At 44.0% G+C, this 21,811-nt stretch overlaps 1 protein-coding gene across 1 annotated transcript in view; it reads right to left on the bottom strand.

The window, feature by feature from the left end:
* Positions 1-21,611, bottom strand: part of ACE (angiotensin I converting enzyme) — a 212,610-nt gene extending 190,999 nt beyond the window's left edge. Inside the window, exon 1 of the mRNA XM_086923822.1 lies at positions 19,898-21,611. Coding sequence (XP_086779948.1) covers positions 19,898-20,113 — 216 coding nt within the window. The 5' untranslated portion in view covers positions 20,114-21,611. The remainder of the gene's footprint in view (positions 1-19,897) is intronic.
* Positions 21,612-21,811: the final 200 nt, after the last annotated feature.

Raw genomic sequence — 21,811 nt, forward strand, 5'->3', positions numbered from 1 at the left:
AAAAGTTTTTATTCCCAAATCTGAAATTACCATTGTATCGCCAATCGATACAGAGAAGTGGATTTGAATGCACTATTTTGCTCTTTAATTATAATTGTTTGGGCTTCACCTCCTATCATCAATTGTATCTGGTATACTTCAAATTACTCGATCAGACCATGTTTTGCAACATTTTTGTTATTTTTTACTTACTTAAGATATGGAAAAATGTAATTTGCGGTTGCTGGAAGTGGTATATATATATATGTATTGATACATATATGTATGTGTGTGTATCTATCTACCTATACACACACACACACACATATATGTATATATATATATATACATACACATATATATATATATATATATATATATATATATATATATATATATATATATATATATATATATATATATATATATATATATATATATACACACTAATATACTGCTCTAAAGAAACACAGACATCATTCACGGGGTATGTTGTGGCAAGCGAGGGGGTGTTTATGCACGCAATGGAAAGTGACAGGACTGTGCCGATGTAACATCATGGATGTCCACCTAATTGAGAGGCCTGGAGTATCTGAATACCTATGAAAGAGTTGATGGTGTATAAAGGTATTGAACTGAAAATTGAAAATCATTAAGCATGGATACAAAGGCAGGTAATTGAATTGTGAGAAATTAACACAATGCCAACATGGTGGATATGAATTGGGTATCTAAAACGAGAACGTGTAGTCCTTTGTCACTGTTTACTGTGCTAAGGGGCCAATGGAATTGGTTTGGACATTTTAAAACAGCATGAATTTTGCCTGCTGGTTGTATTTGATTGAATAACATTGATAAAGGCATTTCTGCCGAAACGCGTCTGTTAAGGATTGAAGCAGCAATCAACATAACCCGTGAGTGCTCCATGTTTCTTTAGAGCCGTGTATATTCCGTGGGATATATATATATATATAGGCCTCTAGGGGCTGAAACGCGTCATGGCGGATCTGAATTGAACGCATGAAATAAATACAAATATTTGCACAAAGAAAAACAGGAGTCGGTTGCCGTTTCTGTTTCCGAGGGGTTTGGAAGCTGTGGAATCGGTAGTTGTGGATATATATATATATATATATATGTATATATATATATATATATATATATATATATATATATATGTGTGTGTGTGTGTGTGTGTGTGTGTGTGTGTGCGTGTGTGTGTGTGTGTGTGTGTGTGTGTGTGTGTGTGTGTGTGTGTGTGAATATCTTGCGCTGCAGGCTCAAGGTTAAAGAATACGCCCATTGATGGGCTGGACAATGAACAGAAGCTCCGATATGGCCCTGTAGCTGCAGCGCTGCCGTTCAGACACGCCGAGCTCCTCCTCTGAAGAAGACCGTAGCACGGTCGAAATGCATTAGGAAACGAAAACGGAGCTTTTGAATAAATCAGCTGCAAAAAAACGCGATGTGTGTGCGACTCATCTCTTTCCTTTGAAAGGTGTGTACAAGATTAAAACGGCTTGGTCTGGCCGTGGAACAACGCACCGCCTAAGAAGAGCGCCGGAACTGCCCGAAATTGACCGTCCAAAGTTTCCCGCCGCAAGGCAACAGGGCAGCGGCAGCCACCATGGACTGGACCATGGCATAGGTCCCAGCAGTTTCGAAAAAGGATTGTTGGGGAATCGCGATCAAGAACTTGGGAAAATCGTCTCCCATTGAAGGGTAATCACTGTTGGCGATCAAGCAACTACAGTGACCAGGATGCTCAAGGTTAAAGAATACGCCCATTGATGGGCTGGACAATGAACAGAAGCTCCTGAAAAGAAGCAAATGGAGCTTCGAAACGCATCGGGCAGATGCCGTACGGAGCGGCGTCTATGAGTGGATCCCCGCCCTCACCTATACATAAACCAAGCTGCTGTTCGCGTGCTACTCAAATGTGGACACCTTCGAGCATTGATTTATACGCGGCTGTCCTGCCACGGATTATGCACCACCCCGGTACCCTGGGGGTCACTACGGTGAAGCAGCAGTCGTACTTGGAATCGAGGACGGGCCCACTTGTGGAGTCCATACAGGACTTGATTGTGTGCTTCCCGGACCACACTTTCCAGAATGCACAGTCTCATTTGAGCCTCCCATTGGTGGGTGTGTTATATATTAAATGGAGAAGTGGGTCGGCGGTTGCGCACACCGCTTCCGTTAAAGCCCCTGAAGAGAAGCAAATGGAGCTTCGAAAAGCGTCGGGCAGATCCCGTACGGAGCGGCATCTACGAGTGTATCCCCACCCTCACCTATACATAAACCAAGCTGCTGTTTGCGTGCTACTCAAAGGTGGACACCTTCGAGCATTGATTTATACGCGGCCGTCCTGCCACGGATTATGCACCACCCCGGTACCCTGGGGGTCACTACGGTGAAGCAGCAGTCGTACTTGGAATCGAGGACGGGCCCACTTGTGGAGTCCATGCAGGACTTGATTGTGTGCTTCCCGGACCACACTTCCCAGAATGCACAGTCTCATTTGAGCCTCCCACTGGTGGGTGTGTTATATATTAAATGGAGAAGTGGGTCGGCGGTTGCGCACACCGCTTCCGTTAAAGCCCCTGAAGAGAAGCAAATGGAGCTTCGAAAAGCGTCGGGCAGATCCCGTACGGAGCGGCATCTACGAGTGGATCCCCACCCTCACCTATACATAAACCAGGCTGCTGTTCGCGTGCTACTCAAAGGTGGACACCTTCGAGCATTGATATAAATATATATATATATATATATATATATATATATATATATTTACACTTAATCCGCTCGTTTACCGAAGAGATGACAAGCCACACCAGCCAGGTACGTTCAAGATTTGTTTATTGGGCAAACAAACAGACGCGTTCTGAGCCAACGGGCTCTTGGTCACATATATATATATATACACAAGCAGTCTGGAACGGACCTGGGTACAAGTATTTATGAAGGAACAATGGTCCCTAACAACATAAATTATGGACTGTAATTAACACATAAATACAATGATGGAAGTAGTAGCACAACTCAAGGCACTAAAATAAACTGCTTTACCAATGCTTTTTGCCAATGTGAACAGCTTCAACAAAAAAACCACAAAATGTATACCAGTGCGTGCGTCATCATGTAATGATACTATTCAAGTGTGATGAAGTATAAGCATATATCAACATATATGCTTGGGAGTATGTCTCGATGCGGCTGCCTTTTTGTTTTGTAATTTACCACTCTGAGATTGCAGATGCTCATCTTTGTGCAGTAAATTAAAAAAATATATACAAAAGCTATGCGAAAGTGCATGCTGCCAGAGGAGCAGCCCAGGAGCAAATTACAGTTGCTAATCCACCCAAGAAACATACTTAATTGAAGGAAAACAAACAGGTTGACGCTGGCAGAGGGTTAACAACGAGCAGGGGATTGAGGAATCTCAAGTAAATGCTTCCAAGGAGCTGGCAAGAGCAGGTAGGAGTTGGACGGGGGGACCAGGAGGGGAGTTAAAAAAAACTGAGTGACGATGGGTAGGGGTGAAAGAAGCAACAGAGTACCTATGGATGGGAAAGCAATACATGGAGTGCAAGGGAGGAGGTTTCAAGAAAAAAAACAAAGCCACTCCCCTGAAGTGTTAAAGGTAAAAGAAAACAAACACTGGCAAAGTCAATAAGTCTTGACTTTGGGATCTATTGGCCTTACCAATGGTTTTGACAATGCCGCACATCATTTGCAAAAAAAGAAAAAAGGCAGTATGATGCAGACACCAGTGAGGTCAGCACGCATACGTGGCCCACGTACTTTTTTATTTACCGATTCAAGATGGACCAGTACATTTAAAAAAATGAAAACGAAGTAATGCAAAGCAGTCATTTGTTATCAGGTTCTCCTAAAAAAAAGTAAAACAAAAATATTGTGGCACCAATGGAGGAGTGGGTCAGGGGAGCGGGTAGGGGGTTACAGTAAAAATAAAGGTGGGTTGGGGAGGAGTGGAAACTAGCACACGAAGAAGGGAGCAGAGAAATGCACAAAAGGAGAGCACAATACAGAGCACGGGGGGCACCATGCAAAAGGAACAATTGATGGATGGAATGCTGAGTGGGGGAACCATACAGGTGAGGGAGCAGAAGAGAGCAATGGAGGGAGACGCACAGGAGACAGGTGGAAAACACATGCACTCTCATGGAGTGCTTAACCACAGAGACGTTTTAAAGCATGGGCAAAGTGGGAAATTGGCCACCCCTTCCAAGTGGTCCCCAGGCAATTTGACTGGACAGGCGAAATTCTTGCCATTATAACGTGGATCATAAAAAACAGCATCTTTAAAAAAAACATATTTCATCCCAGCATAGAACTACATTTATTAAGGGTTTGTGCCAGAGTAACGTCATGCAAGGGATGTAAAGCAGCACTAACTTGCAAGGGTATTTAAACTCCAACACAAAAGTTATTTTGCACTTGAAAGATTTCCTTGCAAATAGTGCTGTGCCCTGGTGTGTGCACCACTTTGTGTTAAGAAAAGCATTACTTTGGTGGATTAGCGAAAGCCCCCATCGTTTTGTTATATTGACACAAAGCCTGATCTATTAAAACTAGAGCAGACCTTGCTTCAAAAAAATAATGCCTCCTTAAAGCAGGTGCTAACATAGGGAAATGTTTTCATTTCTGAAAACTTTCCACACATTGCATGTGGGCTGCAATGTACAACACATAAATAATGTGCGGGATGTTTAAGAATTTGTCTAGGCATAAAAGTTTGTACTAAAAGGCTATGTTTCTATAATAAATCCTATGATAGCGCACACACACCTTGGCACCATGGTGTAAAGGTCGTATGCTAGCATAGAGATAGTGAGCAGCAGCAGGCCTTTTTGATAGTATGATTCTGAGCAGCTTTCTCCTCATTGCTCAACTCAACCCAGCACCTTTGGTTGCTGCCCTGCGTTGTACTACAAAATAAATCTGCCGCTTAGAGCACATGCCTGGCCTGCCCAGCCTCACCCCTCGCACTATCAGACAGTCGGTGGTTTTACGCAGGATTTTCGTGTCAATTCTTTCTCCTTCACCCACCACATCTCCCATAACTCTGTCCCTTAACCTCTCTCTCTCTCTCAGTATATCTCCACCTATCTATGGTCCTGACTACAAGTCTAGTGGTCCGAGGTCTGCCAGACTCTTGGGGGCACCAGCGGTCCGACCGCCCCATTACCAGTTGGGCGGTCGGACCACCATTGTCCTGCCGCAACCGCCGGTGATCAAACGTCCCTGGCAGTGGCGCAGCCGTCTTAAAGCTGCACTATGCTTAGCGGAACTGCCGCGATCCTGCCTACGAGTTTCCTCTCCACCACAGTTTTCATGGCAGTTCCTCCTCCATGAAAACCGTAAAACCGTGTTGGAGCGGTAACAAAGGGGGCCCGTGCTTTTGGGTCATGGGGTGCATTCTGGGGGACATGTTGTGCCCCTTGTGTGCATGCACCCTGAACCTGCAAGGCATGGACAGCACCAGTCCATGAAGTAGAGTTACTGCACTGCCTTTGACGGTCCCATTGCAGTTCCTATTTCATAGGGACAGGCGTGGGAACGCCAAATAACTGCCTACTAGTGACTAAAAAAGCCATAATCTGGTGGGCGGTGCGCACACAAGTTTGGTGGTGAGCGAGCAGGCGGTGGGGTGGTGCTCCCTTCCCACACCGCCAAACTCGTAATCAGGCCCTATGTACCTCCATTCTCCTTCCCTATCTCAGACTATCTCACCTCTTCCTCATTATACACAAAATACTTCACTTGTCTTCATCTCTACCTCTCTCTCAAGACCTGGCTCCCCTCTCTAACACTCTCTGTGCCTATATCTATCGCTCTCAATCATCTTTTTCTTCCCCATCTTTTTCTCTTTACCTCACTGATCTTTTACTTTCTGATCTCCCTGTAGCTCTCCTCCACGTATTTCACATCTCAGACAACCTCATTTGTATCTTTACTTCACCTATCTCTCACTTCATGTCTATGCTACCTTACCTCTCCTTATTTCTCTCTCTGCCCTTTTCTGCATCACTACTCCACTCCACTCCACCTCATCTCTGTATCTAATGTATCTCTCCATCTCACATATCCCTCAACGCTCTCTATACCTCACCACTCTCTCGGTCAGTACCTAACCTCTCAGTTTTCCTCACCATTAGTTCACTACTTCACCTCCTATTTCTCTCATTCTCCTCTGTTCCCTTTCCTTAATCTCTCTAAAGGCCGTACACCATTCTGACCCCATTCTGACTCCATCTACTTCTCACACCTTTACCTCCCTCTGATTCTCATTTTCTACATTACTTCTGTCTACCTTACCCCTTGGAGTACTCTACTCCTCGGACTCACTCTCTACATTCCCTTCTCTTTGTCTCTCTCTATCTCTCTCCCACACTCTCAAAACTTACCTATTCCCTGCCTGTCTTTCTCTACTGAGATCTTCCTCTTTCTACCTCTCCTTATCTTTCCTTCCGGGTACTTCACTTTTCTCCTATTACTTTACTTCTCTCCCTACCTGATATATTATTCTACATAATCTCAAACTCTACCTCCTTCTACCTCTACTCCACATCTTTCACCGTGTTTTTAGGGCTCGCCTGCCAATGCGCTTGCGCATTGCTGGCGAGAGATATAGAGGCTAAACCAAGGTTGAAACCATCGGCGGATTTCAACGAGCGCATGTGCTCGTGCACGCGCTTGCCCGAGCCTCCTGCCTTTGAAGTGAATCTTAGCTTCACTTCAAAGGGATCCGCTCCCCCGTCCCCTGCTTCACACTTTCCACGGCTGCCAGGCCGTGTCTCGCATTTCTCCTCCCTCCCTCCCCACAGCAATGCCAAGAGCTTGTTAGCATATTCCTAGCAACCGGTCCCCTTGCAGCCACACGAAGCTGCTGCACCTTGCATGCACGTTTCCTTCCTAGTAGCGTAATTAGATTTGCCAGTGAATAACTCCTGTTTCATCACTGTATAAATTTATGTAAAACACCACTAGATCCGTTAGTGAATAACTCGTGCTAAAGCGTTTATACATAATGTGAAGTCATTTAAAATGTTATCACCATCCCGGGGGTTCACGTATATTTGAATGCGTACATGCGTTTTGGTAAGCCTTACTCCTCCATTAGAACAGTCAATTGTTCTTCTATTTCATAACACACACCTGACTTATCTTTCTAATTAAACCCATAGGCTGCATATCCTCCCTTTCTGTCCTGAAGAAGACCCACCTTGACGCTTCTCACAACTTGTTGTGCCTTTCTGCCCTCTGTTAGACTCGTTTTTTGTGCCCTTCTGCCCTCTGTTAGACTCGTTTTTTTCCTTGTTTTTCTGCCCTTCTGCCCTCTGTTAAACTCGTTTTTTGTGCCTTTCTGCCCTCTGCATCACCACATCATCACTTAGCTCTACCCCAGCATCACTCACCACATTATCACTCAGCACCACCACATTATCACTCAGCACCACCACAGCACCACTCTGCACCACCACAGCATCATTCAGCACCACCACAGCACCACTCAGCAACACCACATTATCACTCAGCACCACCACATTATCCCTCCGCACTACCACAGCACCACTCAGCACCACCACAGCACCACTCAGCACCACCACAGCACCACTCAGCACCAACACAGCACCACTCAGCACCACCACAGCATCACTCAGCACCACCACAGCACCACTCAGCACCACCACAGCACCACTCAGCACCACTACAGCACCACTCAGCACCAACACAGCACCACTCAGCGCAACCACAGCATCACTCAGCGCAATCACAGCATCACTCAGCGCAACCACAGCATCACTCAGCGTAACCACAGCATCACTCAGCACCACCACAGCATCACTGGTTCAAATATGTTCTCTCAATGTTTCAAGCTTTATTACAAATGTCACAAAAAGATGTTATTATTTCACTAGTGTTCTTGGATTTTCGTCACAATAAAATACACTGAACATAATCTTAACAAAAGTTATTTACAAAAGTTTAAGCTATTGCCATTATAAATTATAATCATTTTTATTTAAGTTTTAATTATTTATAAAAATTAAAATCCATTGTTATTTGTAATATCAATACATCTAAGTCACGTAAATACAAAACATGTTGCATTACAAATGCTATAGGTGTCACATTTGCGAAAGTTATAACTACTGGCATTGTAAATGACGAAGCTATTAATTTAGCTATTTTCAAAAACAACACATAAATAAAAAAAATGTCATTTACAAGACCAATAGCTCAAACTTTCCTAATGTGAGACCTATTGCATTGCAAATGCTTGTTTTGTATTCTGTACATCTCCCATTTCCTTTACTCAGCAGGATTACATGTAATTGTCTAACCAGAGAAGTGCTCAAATATAAAAAGGAGATGAGGGACAAGGCAAGGGGGGAGAATTAGGAGAACATTATTAGATTTTGTAAAAGGAATTGTGAAAATCCTCAGAGCAGTGCTTTGACTTTAACTGTTGCAGGAAGAACGTCTATCTTGAAAGGGGTTATAGTTGTCATAACAAATATTTGGCAATTAAAGCTGCAATTTCGAGTTCTATCTGCATATATCTTACTTTAATATTATGCACTAGTCCACAAAACATCTAACAAATCAGTGTGTTTTCCTACAACAGGAGTAATAAGCAGATCAGACCCTACATTCCACCGAAAATGTTGCAAGTGGAAAAAAAATCTAGGTGCAAACTAAATAAATGGCTTTATCATTACTTGTTAACACTTACTTTTGATACTATTGAACTGGTGGACAGCAGGAAGTAGGGACTTTGGCTGTTCCCCCTCCCCAATTTCTGAAGGTTTAACATATAATTCAATATTGTTTGGCATCACAGAGCAATGAATGAATGAGCCAAAAGGGGGTAATACATTCAAAGTTGCTTCAAACAGGGGCCCCCAAAATATACCTTGCTCAGGGCACCCTGAATCCTACAGATGTCTCTTCTTCACCAAGAGGGAAAAAGTGTCCTTAAAGTGAGCAGTGGAAGGATAGAAGCCAGACAATAAGAGAGGTGCTAAAGAGGCAATGCTCCAGGGAAGGACAAACACAAGATGGGCAAACTGGTGCATAAAAAGCCATTAAATAGCAACTAAGTAAATGAGAGTGACAACAAAAGCCAACCAATGGTAAGCAGTGGGCAGGCTGTAAGTTCTTGGCAAGCCCACAGTAGGCTTTTTGCAACCAACCTAAAAGGAGTACTCTGATTGTAAACAGTGGACGGAGAATTCACGTCATTAATTGAAAAGGATGGTAAAAAAAACTACGCTCCAGGGGAGGCAGGGACAAACACAAGACTAGGAAGGAAATCCACTGAAAGCAAGCAAATGAAATTGACTCCATGAATTTCAAAGAGGGGTAGTCAGGAGTACTATTTGCTTCCACTGACTTGCCCTTTGCTACCGGTGGTACTGTCCTTGCTGCCCCTGGTCTGAAGGGTTATTAAGGCAGGGGCTTAGGGAAAAGTAAACTGGGTTTTTAAAGCCAAAATTACTCTCTGAAGCTTCCACTACTTGCCTTTTCCCTTGCCCCTCAGAAGCAAATATGAGGCTGACAAGGTACTGAGGGACACATGGGCAACACTGTGATGTTCCCTTCTACTACCCCTAGGTTCTTTTCGTGAATCTAAGTCTATGCTGCCCCCCTACCCACCTGACAACCTGATGACAGTGTGTGGCACCGTTGGTGGAAGTGGACAGTTGCCTCAAATAAAAGACTATAGTCCCTGGAACGTTTTTATTTTTCATATTAAGCAATAAAACACCACTAGACAATCAGTTTGTGTGTAAAATGTGCAAAGTTGATATTTCTGCACTCGTCCCAAGCATTTACCGGCGACTGTGCACTATTCAAAGATTGCAATCTGTTACCTGCTGTCTCTGATGTTCTCCTGTTGTACATGGTTAGAAGCAGCGTTTTGGTATCACTGGCATGTGAAAGTAGATAAACACTTGACAAATGGGTCTTTTTCATCTGAATTGCTGCCTACCTTGCTTCTTCTTATAGGCTGCAGCTATCTCTCCGCATAAGATATTTACAGCTGTGAATATGGGTCCGAGACAGATAGAGGATAGGGGAAATCACCCAAAGGAGACAGCAGTCTGCTTGCTGCGCCTTCAGCTCCTGGTTCTTGTCCAGAGCTGCCCGCCACAAAGGATGTGCAGAAAGGACGTACAATGAGAATGAGTGGGTTATGTTATGTGATATTATGTATAGGGTGCTTTATTTATTTAGAAGGTTTATAACGTAAACAAGTCACAAGTACACAATTCTAATTCTGATACCTTGGTCCAACATGTTCTTCAATCAGAAGGGTTGAAGGGGCTCTCGAGTGTATTCATAAGTGAGCTCTTGAAGGAATCTTGGACCTCTGACTCAGTTTGATTTGTGCAGAATGCCTAGTGCTGTGAACTTGCTTTTGAACTCCACAGGGAGTCAAGGGGCTCTTTTAGGGCAGTCTTACTGTGGCCAAGTTTTCGTAAATCCAGGCCGATTCTGTCTGCCTGATTTTGCACTCCTTGCAGTTTGATGATGAGCCTTTAGGGAGGCCTGTGTAATCTATGTTGCAGTAGTCCAGTCTGGCTCCGACCAGAGGCTGTGCTCGCTCTATTCGGTGGTCAGTTTGTAGGAGCAGGTGCATTTTCCAGAGGAGAGAGTGTTAGGTTCCCTTGACAACTACGCTGAGTTTGGAATCCTGATGTCTGTCCTATTGGGAAGACAGACAGTTGAAAGGAGGAAACTCTGACCCAGCCCCACTACGATTAATCCTTCAGCTTAGTGGGTTAATGCCCATGAATCCGAGATGTGTGATTGGCAAGTCACTGGTTTGAATCCTAATGCATCTTTCTTTCCTTCTTAGATTGGCTCAGTGAGTGCAAACCAGTTGTGAAATGTTACCCTCTGTACATTTCCCTGGCCAGAATCTGCACTACTCTAAATCAATATAAAATCGATGTTAGCACACCACATTGAGCAGTTCTCATATGGAATGGCTGAGCCACATCCGTGCACCAAGTCACCAGGCCTAAATACCTGGCAAAAAAATGTAGTAGCCTTGAAATAAGTTTGCAACATATTGTGTTCATCAGTGCAAAGGTTGCAAGTATTCCTTCAAGCTTCAGAACATATAGAATGTGTGGCTGATGAGCAATGCCCTGAAAACATTTCACTTAAAAAGAAACAGAAATGTAGGTTCTTAATTGCAGATGTAATAAGAACCTGCATTCATGCTTTCAATTGTGTTCTGAAGCCCCCAGAACAGTAAGTATCAAATCCACTAAAATATTTTAGTTTTTTTAAATCATAAAATGCAACATTTGTTACAAACTTCTGAAAACTTTCTTTGAAAAGAATGACCATATTCTCACTATTGGTTGTTCCTCTATGTGTATAATTATAACAATTGGCCAGGCCTAACTAAAGGAAGAGGCAACCATGAATAGAGCACACGAAACACACCAGGCAGGCAACATGTTTACCAGCTTTTCATTGTAAAACTGCAACAAGAGGTGCCCAATGCAGTGCCCTCTCATGCCCAACACCAGAGTTATGTTGCTGTTAAGAGACACAGACTTAGTTTGTCAGCAGAATAAGATTGTATAATCATTTTTCTACCAAACGTAACCATTTTGAAGTGGCAGGACAGAGCTATATGACGCCTACACAAGGGGAGTGCTGGTGCACATGCTATATGCATGGACACTACCATGGAGAAAAAAAATGTGTAAAAGCAAATGTCACGGCTGTCTTACAATTCATTCGTGGAAACCGATCAGAGAGGTGTTTGCTTTATCCCGCAAAGTTATGCCTCTGTTAAGACTTACATTTTTTGTGCAGGCTTCAAATAGTTGAGCTATATATGTCAGAGACCTGAGCAATCCCTCAGGTAACAATGCTCCATTACCAAAGGGCAAGAGCCACAACCCATCATTTCTGATTCATTTCCTCTAATATTGCCACAGGCCATGCATTTTGTGCCTGAATGCACCCACTAAATATATTGGAAAATATACATGCAGCATATGAATTGTTACTTAAAGTGCAACAAACACCCTAAGGCACCTTAGTGCTGAACTGACAACAATTGGTGTTTACCACAATGGTTACTGCATTTTTTGTCTTCGCATTTTATCTTGAGATTTCCTCACTTTTTCTGATGAGATGTGTCAGAAGAAGCTTGCAGAGTGTGGGGATTGGTAAACAACTCGAAATTCTGATCTGTGTGTAAACATCCATTTGAGCATGGGTCAGAATAATTTTGATTCAGTTTCTAACTAAAGTCTGCGGGCCTGATTCACAAAGGTAAACGCAGACATTTTGTGTAACTTTACACTTCTTCAGTATTCACAAAACTGCATTTTAATGGAAAGTGTATTACTGTGAAGACTGCAATTGGGGTAGAAAACTTCACACATAAAAAGATAGGCCACGTCTACCTTTTAAAATGTGGAGTTTTCCGCCCCTACTGCAGAGCCTCCGCAGTCGTAAACCATTAAAATGCATTTTTGTAAAATATTAAAAATGTAAACTTACACAAAATGTGTACGTTTGCCTTTATGAATCAGGGCCTGTCAGTTTACAGAAAACGTATGCATAGGTTAGCTTATGGTCAGGTTACATCAGTGGCGAGAAGGCTAGCTTCTGTTTTGGCATCATTATGGCCTCACAGTGCTGTAGGGTTCACGTTTGTTGATTTGTATTGTAGTTGTATTTATACAGTGCTTCTTACTCCTAATGAGGCACCACAGTGCTTTTGGTGAGTAGCAGCACACTACTCCATATAGTGCTATTGATTGAACAGTGTACTTTTGTCATGTGGTCTACATGGGGAGTTATTTAATGTCATGTTTCAGGACCAGAAGTATGTTTCATTGCTGTGCCTCAGAGTGACTTTGAAAGACAATGACTGAGAGCCAGGTTGCTTAAGCATTAGATTCTCATTGAAGGACATGAGTATGTGAGCGCAGTCTGGCATATGTTAAAAGTGCTTTGTTGTGTGGATAGATCTGAAATTGGTAAAACTGTGTAATAATCAAGCAAGTAGCTGCATTTACTAATGGGCGTAGGAGAGACATGAGAATACACATGGCTGCTCAAACAAATACCTGACATCTATGGAGTGACCTCCATTTATAATGTAGAATTCAGGGCTAAGAAAGTGCACAGAGATAAAGGGAGCTATCCTTCAGATGTGCAAACTCAGGGATGCAGGCATTCAATCAACCCATAACAGTCTCTGTGTAAGCAAAAATGCATATAAACGTCACACTACAGTTGAGCCAGCAGCACCCTCATCACATTTTGCTTAAGGCAGCAACTATGAACAGAAAACACTTTGGAGGCCTGGAAATGAAATGGAATAGGTGATAAACCCTGATGGCAGAATATACGTTTTTTTGTTTAGTTTCTGTTTAAATAGATCCTAATATTATGAATGGGTTCAAAGCACTAGAGGAATTCAACAAAGCAATCTTTCTGCCGTACCTATGCTTTTGGGCCTCTCCGGTTTTAAGAATGCTATTCAAAACACAATACCATCAAATATCACTGCCTCTCTTGATTACATTCAGATAGATTCTTGCATTCTCCGACTTTTGCTGAAGTTCACGTGTGATGAGGTATCCTTGCAGTGTATTTGTAGATGTGGTGGGATCTGGTAGCTGGTCCTTTCCTCCTTGCTGATCTAGTTCCAGGCACTTTAAAGAGCCTATCATGGTTTGCTTACATGTTGAATAGTACTGGAAGGGTGCAAATTACGCACTAGTAATTAAATGGTACTCTGCAGTACCGACCACCAGTGAGTTAAACCACTCCCATTTTTCCTTCTGCCCCCTTTTCAACTAAATGTAACTGTAACAGGAACACTCATAGGAGGTATGCCTTTATACATTATGAATTGGGTGGCCAGTTCCTGCCTCTCGGGGGCTTTCTTTGACTTGTCCTAGTACCTTTTCCCCTATTATTAACTCTTTAACACCCCTTTTCCTCTCACTGTCTCCTTGTCCCTAAAACTCAACCTCATTCCATCTCCTGATCCCTCTGGCCTTTGCCAGTTTTCATATTCCTTTGCTCCCTACATTTTAACTTAATGTGTATGACCAGCTGCATGTGAAGAACTGCCGCAATGCCCAGGGAAGACTGCTCTTATCTGCAAGGCTCCTTCCTCATTCCCACTGCCTTCCATTCTCCCATCCTTTCTCCTTCTCTCTCTTTTCCTTATCCTCTTCCCTCTGCACTATGAGGCGGCAATATATACCTTCAACATACTTTAGAACAAGCTCACCTTCATCACACTCCACTGTCAACTCATCACATCCTTAGTATCCCAAATGGATAAAAGAAGAGGAGGCTTTACAAAGGCTTAGACCGATGATTGATACCACCCAAGACCTGCCTTTGCCTGAATCATGAACCCAAGGCACTGTGGGTCAACACAAAAGTAAAGATGTTGAAGACAGAAAACGGAACCTTGGAACATCAACTGAAAAAGTCAAATGACTGCACTGACAAGCTCATCTTTTTGCATCACACAAGGATGTATAATTGGTCATCCAATAAAAGGCAAAAGGACCATGACACCCACTGGAGTTTCAAACCATAATGCTCTTAGAAGGAACTTTTCATGGTCCTCTCAGAAGTTCACCACATGGCCTACATGACTACCAATCCCTGTATGATGCCCTTGCAGGCCCCCTGTCATGAAAACGGATACACCTCTGAAGTCAGTCACCCGGCATCCTCTATCCTCAGACCATACAAGAAAATCTACACTGTCAGACAACACATTTGTGGCAACTTTCAAACAACTATTTTCTACCCACTTGAAGGGCCTACCCAAGATCAGCCTTCTGGCGTGTTCACTGTCAGACATGTGTTCATTTTGAGCTTCCAAATATGTCATACTCTCCACTAACACTACTATATAGGACTGAACATCACTGACAACTCCCTGAACAGAGACAATCTAAATGCCCTCAATACATCTTAACACTAAGACAATCAAACAGAAGAACCTTGATGCAACTGATTCAGATTGATATTGACCAATCTTCAATAGGAGTTTCCTGTGCAAGCTGATTGAAAGAGATGCATTCAATGAAATCATCACATTCCTAGAAGAAAATAACATTTTCTCTAATTGACAAACTGGCTTCAATCCTGGCAGAGGAACAATATACACTCTCCTTTCCACCTACACACTACAGCTGACAGGAATGGAGTGGACATAAATTACTGCTGGGATTATCCGCTATCTATCGCTCCACTCAACTACAGAGGGTAGAATATCTTATTATGTAAGGAATCCTTTTAGTTTGAATCTCCTTCTAACTTTTTTTGGCAGATAAAGACACCATACTTATTGGCTCCCTTCGCCGCCAACTCTGTGGTGCTACACGGTTCTATCATCTTGCTTACCTTACTCAATTACCATCCTCATCAAGTCCTTCAATTTAACTTATTATAACTATACTGACAATACCTAGATCATCATCAAGCTGGAAAACCAGCTCGACCTGGACTGCATCAGCAGAGACCAGTGCTCTATGCCATTGACCTATGGATGTTAACCAACCATGTGAAACTCAAGGGATCCAAACCAAGATCCTCACAGGTAGAAAATGAAAGAATTGGCCTTTTACTGACATCTGAACTCTGAAACGTGCTCATCCCATGATGACATCAACAGAAGTAAAGAACATGACTGATGTTTTATACATAGAGGTGCCGCAAACAGGAAGATCCTGCGAGGAATCAGCGAAGAGAGCCCTGAAATGGGCCCAATTTGCTAGATTCCTGGATATTTGGTCCTTGTAAAATTTCCAACATATTGGTCATGACATGGCTGTAACACAATGACGGGAGGGGTGTTGCACACTGGATGACCTGCATTCAGGAGGAACCTTCATAAAATTTGAGGAAGCCCAGGAGCAGTAGGAGGGCAACCAGGCCAGTTTTTGTAATATCCTAAGTTGACCAGGCTGGCCATGGAGATCTGGAAAGAATTCCCTGGGGTGTCTGAGTCATCACCAACACTTGAAATGATTTCAGACTCAGGAGGGAGTCCTACGCTGGTCCCACAATGGTATAAGGCTTTCGAGGTAGAGAGAAAGGGGCAACCATTGCAGGTAGTGCAATAATGGGAGGAGGACATTCAGAAACCATCAACAGATAAAGAATTGGATGCAATCTACCTGCAGGTCTAGAAAATATCAAGACAAGCTAGATTCCATTTGACCCACTTACATTTCCTACATCGTACATACGTGACCTTGTATAAGGTTGAGAGTATACACCTATACTACACTATACAAGACAGTTATTAAGCCTTCCTTAATCATTCTAAGAGGTAGTGGGAGAGTGTCCCAGAGTTTTGATGTCAGATAAGCAAATGAGCTGTGGGAAGAGGAAGCATCTCTTCATACGCATGGCATGACCTTTTAGCACGGTGTCAGACTATTGGGAAGTAGTGGTGGGGAGGCTGTGTACAGCTATGGATAATATCCCAGACGTCACTATAAAACTATTCCTCTGGGAATAATCCCAAAACCCAGAAAAGATAAGATGTGATGCAGGATTGCGCTTTTGGGATCAGTCTTCACCAAATGTCGAATTGCAGCGCGCTGGTTGAATTTCAGAGTGCATGAAGTGGAAACCTGGGTGAAAGACATGAAGGAGAGGGCCTTGTAAGCGGAGTCCCTCATAGGAAATACTGGAAGGGATTAAAAGGCACTGAAGCCCGAGCAGCCTAGGCTGAAATTAACAATACTATATTCAATGTACCGGGTGATGGTTATTCATAGACTCAAAGGGCAGATGTGGTTAATTTTGGAGGAGGGGCAGATAAAAAAAGGCACTAAGCCTTGATGGCATTGCTAACAAACATTAACCGCATCGCTGCGGCGGCTTTTCCCGCTGTGTACGGCAATTTTCGAAATACCGCGTTACATGACGAGCTCAGCTCGTCATCAGCATACGAGCGCCGTAGCTGATGACGAGCTGAGCTCGTCATCAGCAGAGAAGAGGTTAGTAATGCATCGGTTTCACTAATGTGATGAATAATAAGCTGTTTTTATCAATCACTGTGAGGGGCGAAGGAAAGAGCTCCCTTACAAGTATCACAGGATTGGAGAGGATGGGGCACAGTGGCCAGAGCTGCTGACTCTAGAGCTGTGGATCCAAGTGCGGGTCTTGGCAGAGCAACATCCTGTGATTCTGGGCAAGTCATTTAATCTCTCCCAGTGATACCTTGTGCTATATAAATCTGCTGCATGATGAAAAAGCAGAAAGAGGCAAAACTTTAGGAAAAAATAGTTCCACCAAAGTGGATTTTAACAGTATTTCGGTTACGGGGAACTGATAAGAGACGCAAACAAGGAACAAACATTGGTAAATACAGGAAAAAATGCTGCAGCCAATAGATGGAGAAAAGGTAAGTGGCAAGCACAGGAACCAATGAAAAGCCAAGAAAGAGAGGGGGCGGGATGTAGCCCCCTCTAAAGTTTATATTAAAAACAATAGACTTCACAAGCACAGCACAAGCGCTGTGCAGGCGAAACCTAATAAAAAAGGATGAGGACTTGCACAGTAAGCTGGAATATTGATTCCTACAGAAAAGTGCCTAATGAAGATTGTGTTTTGAGGCAAAGTAAACAATACCAAGATTGTTAATAAACTGTCCTTTCTAGAGGGAGTGAGCAACCTGAAGTTAATATCATGATCTGTTGAAAAGTAATGTTTTCTTTGTCTTTTGTGTTACGTGGAAAATTACAAATAAGGACTTCTTTAAAAAATTAAGACACTTAGAAGTATTCCTGGATTTTCATCTATTAGTTGCCCTTCAAAAGAACAAAATTATCAGAATCACCTTTTCTAATCCTACCAACGCTCTGGTGCTTTTTCTCACATTTAGGCTTGGCCCCGAAGGGCCACCATCTACCTGATTTGATATCAACTGGAAAATACAAACAGATTTTATTTGGACACATGACTCTACCTGCTCAAAAGACTATAAAAAAGCAGCAGCAAGACAGCTACAGCACCAACAACTGGGTTACCAACTACTCCAGCTCTCTAACCGCTTCACCTATGTGCTTCTCCTTCAAAGGGTTTTTCAACGGCTCACATGAGAATCTAAATAAATCGTTGGTGAGACAAGCAGACTAGAACCTCCCCTCAAAACTAGCCACAAACTGATTGACCTGCCTTTCAAGAAGGCACACATCTCTGTTCATGGTAGATATTATCAAACCTCATTCCTCTTGGCTCCACTACAAGATTAAGGAGCAGATGTATCATTGTAGCAGTTTGCGAGTCCTTAATAGCGATTTTTAGAGACTCGCTAATAAGGACTCGCAAAATGCTATGTAGGTAGTAATTGCAGTAATTTTTTGATTCTTAAATATTCCTTCATTGCGTATGGCAAATTGCGATGCGCTATTAAGGAATCACTTCCCATTCATTCCTATGAGCCAAGAGACCCGTAGGAATGAATGGGAATTGCATACGCAATTTGCAAGTACCCAATAGGTACTCGCAAATTGCACATGCAATTTCAAGGGTGCAAGGGTTCCAAAAGGACACCCTGTTGCACCCCTGAAATGTGCATGTGTGCATATGTGGCGCACATACGTGCCCTAAGAAGTGCTTAATTTGAGCTGGTGGTTTCCAGTGCTCGGCGCTGGCACCTAGCTGTCAACACCAGCACTTATCACTGTCTGCCACATGGTGGCGCTGATTGTCAAATTTATAGATGAGCACAACACTTGATTCATAATTGAATATACAATAAAAATTATTAAAACCTGTCACTCAAGCTATAGTTATAGCATTGGGGGCCTGGAATAGTCTGAATTGTCAAAACTGTAAGAGTGTGATGATTAGTAGCTTTGTTGGCACTGTCTTTGGCAGCGCTGACAGGGGCAATGGGTGGTGCAAGCTGCTGTGGGCTCCTGGGGAGGGTCCTGGCACCTATGCTTTTTTTTTTTTTTTAACAAATTAAGCACTGGAGGAAACGGCCATAACATTAAAAAGCAACCTAAATTATGTCTTTCAGTACTTTTGAATTTGTCATATTGATTTAATACATATATAATGTATTTCTTACAAAGTTATGCAGGATCACAAACGTTCTGTAGTGTTACCCGATGTGTCAGTACCAGAAGGATGAAAGGCTGAGATGCCCGCGCTCTAAAACCAAACTCATGCTGTGGGCTCTTTAAATTCCTGCGGAAGGCACATATTCCTGTCTATATACAGAAACATATTTTGGCTTGTTTTCCAATTACACGATATAGCGCGCCTTACCCCTTATTGGAGGAGGATATATTATTTTCCACTAATGTAGTGGCACTGCACGCTGTGAGTAGTTTCACACTGCTAAGAAAAAAAAAACCATTTGCCTCTAATAGTAATGATATGTTATGCTGCACTGTGACAACGGCTGCAAATGCCCTGGACTCTTTAAAGAGGGCTTGTAGGGCTTAGGGCAGGTGGAATGTAGGGGCAGTTCTAACCGCGATGTGCACCAGACACAGTCCTGGCGAGACCTGCTCTCTCTGATCAGGACAGTGGGCGCGAGAGGTCGGCTATAACCACCCAGGATCATTTTGTCAAACGGGGCCAGCGAACCGAAGGGCTGGCTAACACGCGCATCAACCCACTGAACTACCTCTCCAGAAACAGAACACGTACAAAGTGAGTTGGCAATAGGTTGTGTGAGGGTAATAGGACGCTGTATGTGGTGCGCAGCGCAAGAATATTTGCCGGTGGCTAAGGCAGCCACTGGAGGGACAAATAACATTAACCCGTTTCTCCCCAGAGGCGCGCGCGCGGCCCGCTGCCAGGCGCTGTGCGCGGAGCGTGCGCACTGCCCGGCCCTCACCTGCAGCTGCTGGTTGTACTCCGTCAGGTTGGTGTTGTAGTTCCAGCTGGCAGACACGCTGTTGAACATGATAATCTCGGCCGTGCTGTTGTAGTCATTGGCAAAAGTCTGCGCCCCGGCCTCGTTCTTCGGGTAGTTCCCCGGTAAGTAGGAAGGGTCCAGCCCCAGGGCGGCTGGCACCAGCAGCAGCAGGAGCCCCCACGCCGGGAAAACCATATTGGCAATCTGTGTGCTTCTGCGAGGCTCTGCCCCTCCTCACCTCAGCAAAGCCACGCTCCCAGGGCTGCCAGGACTTTTTAACCGCAGCCCTGTGCCCGCCCTGCCCACTAGAGCGGCCTCCCCCAGCAGATAAGGCAGCATCTGCTTGCCCTCCAGTGCCCTCGAGCGCAGGCTCCCCTCTGGGGGCGCCGCGCAGCGAGACAAGTTCAGGTGCAAAGTCCCGCCGGGCGCGGCTGGCCCCAGATAGGATGGTGGGTTCGATCGACGTCTTTCCTCCTTTCCTTCAGGACAGTGGACTTTGTAGCAGGGAATTAAAGTGCCCTATGCGATAAGACGGGGAGGGAGGGGGAGGGGGGGGGGGGGGGACGCAGAGTCAGGAGGTGGAGAATGGAGAAAGAAACGAGAAATGCAGCACAGGTGAAAAGAAGACAAGGAAGGAGGACAAATTAACACAAAGGAAGGAACGAGGAAAAGGATAAGGTAAGGTGATGGAAGGAACGGAGGAAACTAAGTATAATAAGAAGTGTAGACGAATGAAGGAACAGACAAGAAAAGGAAGGATAGGAGAAAAGTAAAACAAAGGGAGAAATTAAAAGTAAGGAAAGAAAGTAGGGAGGGGAAGCAAAAACGAAGAACGATGTAGGGAAGAAGGAAATAAAAATCAAGAAAAAGGAATAAGAGAAAGGTTAAAAGAGGACGGAATTAAGAAGAAGGAAGAAAGTAGGTGGATGCAAGGAGGGAGTAGGAGGAGAAGAAGGAAACGAAGAACGATAGGGTGTAGGAGAGAAGGAAAGAAGAAACAAGAAAAGAAAAATGAGAAAAACAAAACAGAGGAAGGAATTAAAAGGAAGAGGGAAAAGTAGGCACGGATGCAGGAAGGTGAAGGAAGGAGAGGAGGAAATAAGGAAGGGAAGGAAAAACGAAGAACAACAAGACTTAGGGGAGAATGAAAGAAGAAACAACAAAAGGAAGAATGGTAAGATGCAGTGGGAAGTGGGGAAGGAAGAAAGAAAGATAGGATAAATGAATGGGTAGAGTGAAGTAAGGCTGGAGGAAGACAGCAAGGAAAGAAATAAGGTTAGCAGGAAGGAAGGTAAGGAGGAAGGACGGGAAAAGGAAAGAACAAGACAGAAATTAACTATACAAGAAACGAAGGGAACTAAACACGAACCACGAACTAAAGAGAGAAAGGAACGATCGATGAAAAAAAAGAAGCAAGAGAGGATAAGGAAGAAACGCAAGAAAGAAAACAGAAAATTCCGTTAGAATGAACCGAGAAAGGAAGCCGGTCAGATCAGAGGTGATGCAGGAGCCGAGTGGGTGATGGAGGAGGGGAAGAGGAGGCGGGAGAAGCAGCCCAGGCTCTTGCTGCTGATAGGCCGATAGCTCCGGGCACCTGGGCACGTCAGGTCGTCAGTGCAGCGGCGGCAGCAGCTGTCCAAGAGGTTGCCGGAGAGCCAGCATCCTCTCCAGAGCCAACGAGGCATGTGTGCCAGGGAGAGGGGGAGAGGACTGAGAGGGGCAGAGGGGAGGGACGAGAGCAGAGGCATGACAGGAGGAGGGGAGTGAAAGGGACGAGAGCAGGATGGGGGTGAGAGGGATGAGAACTGAAAGAGGAGAAGGGGGCTGGGAGAGGGGAGTGAGGAAAGGATAGATAGACGGGAGTACAGGAAGAGGAGAAGGGGTCTGGGAGAG

The sequence above is a fragment of the Lissotriton vulgaris genome, chromosome 5, assembly GCF_964263255.1.
Source record: "Lissotriton vulgaris chromosome 5, aLisVul1.2, whole genome shotgun sequence".
Lineage (NCBI taxonomy): Eukaryota > Metazoa > Chordata > Amphibia > Caudata > Salamandridae > Lissotriton > Lissotriton vulgaris.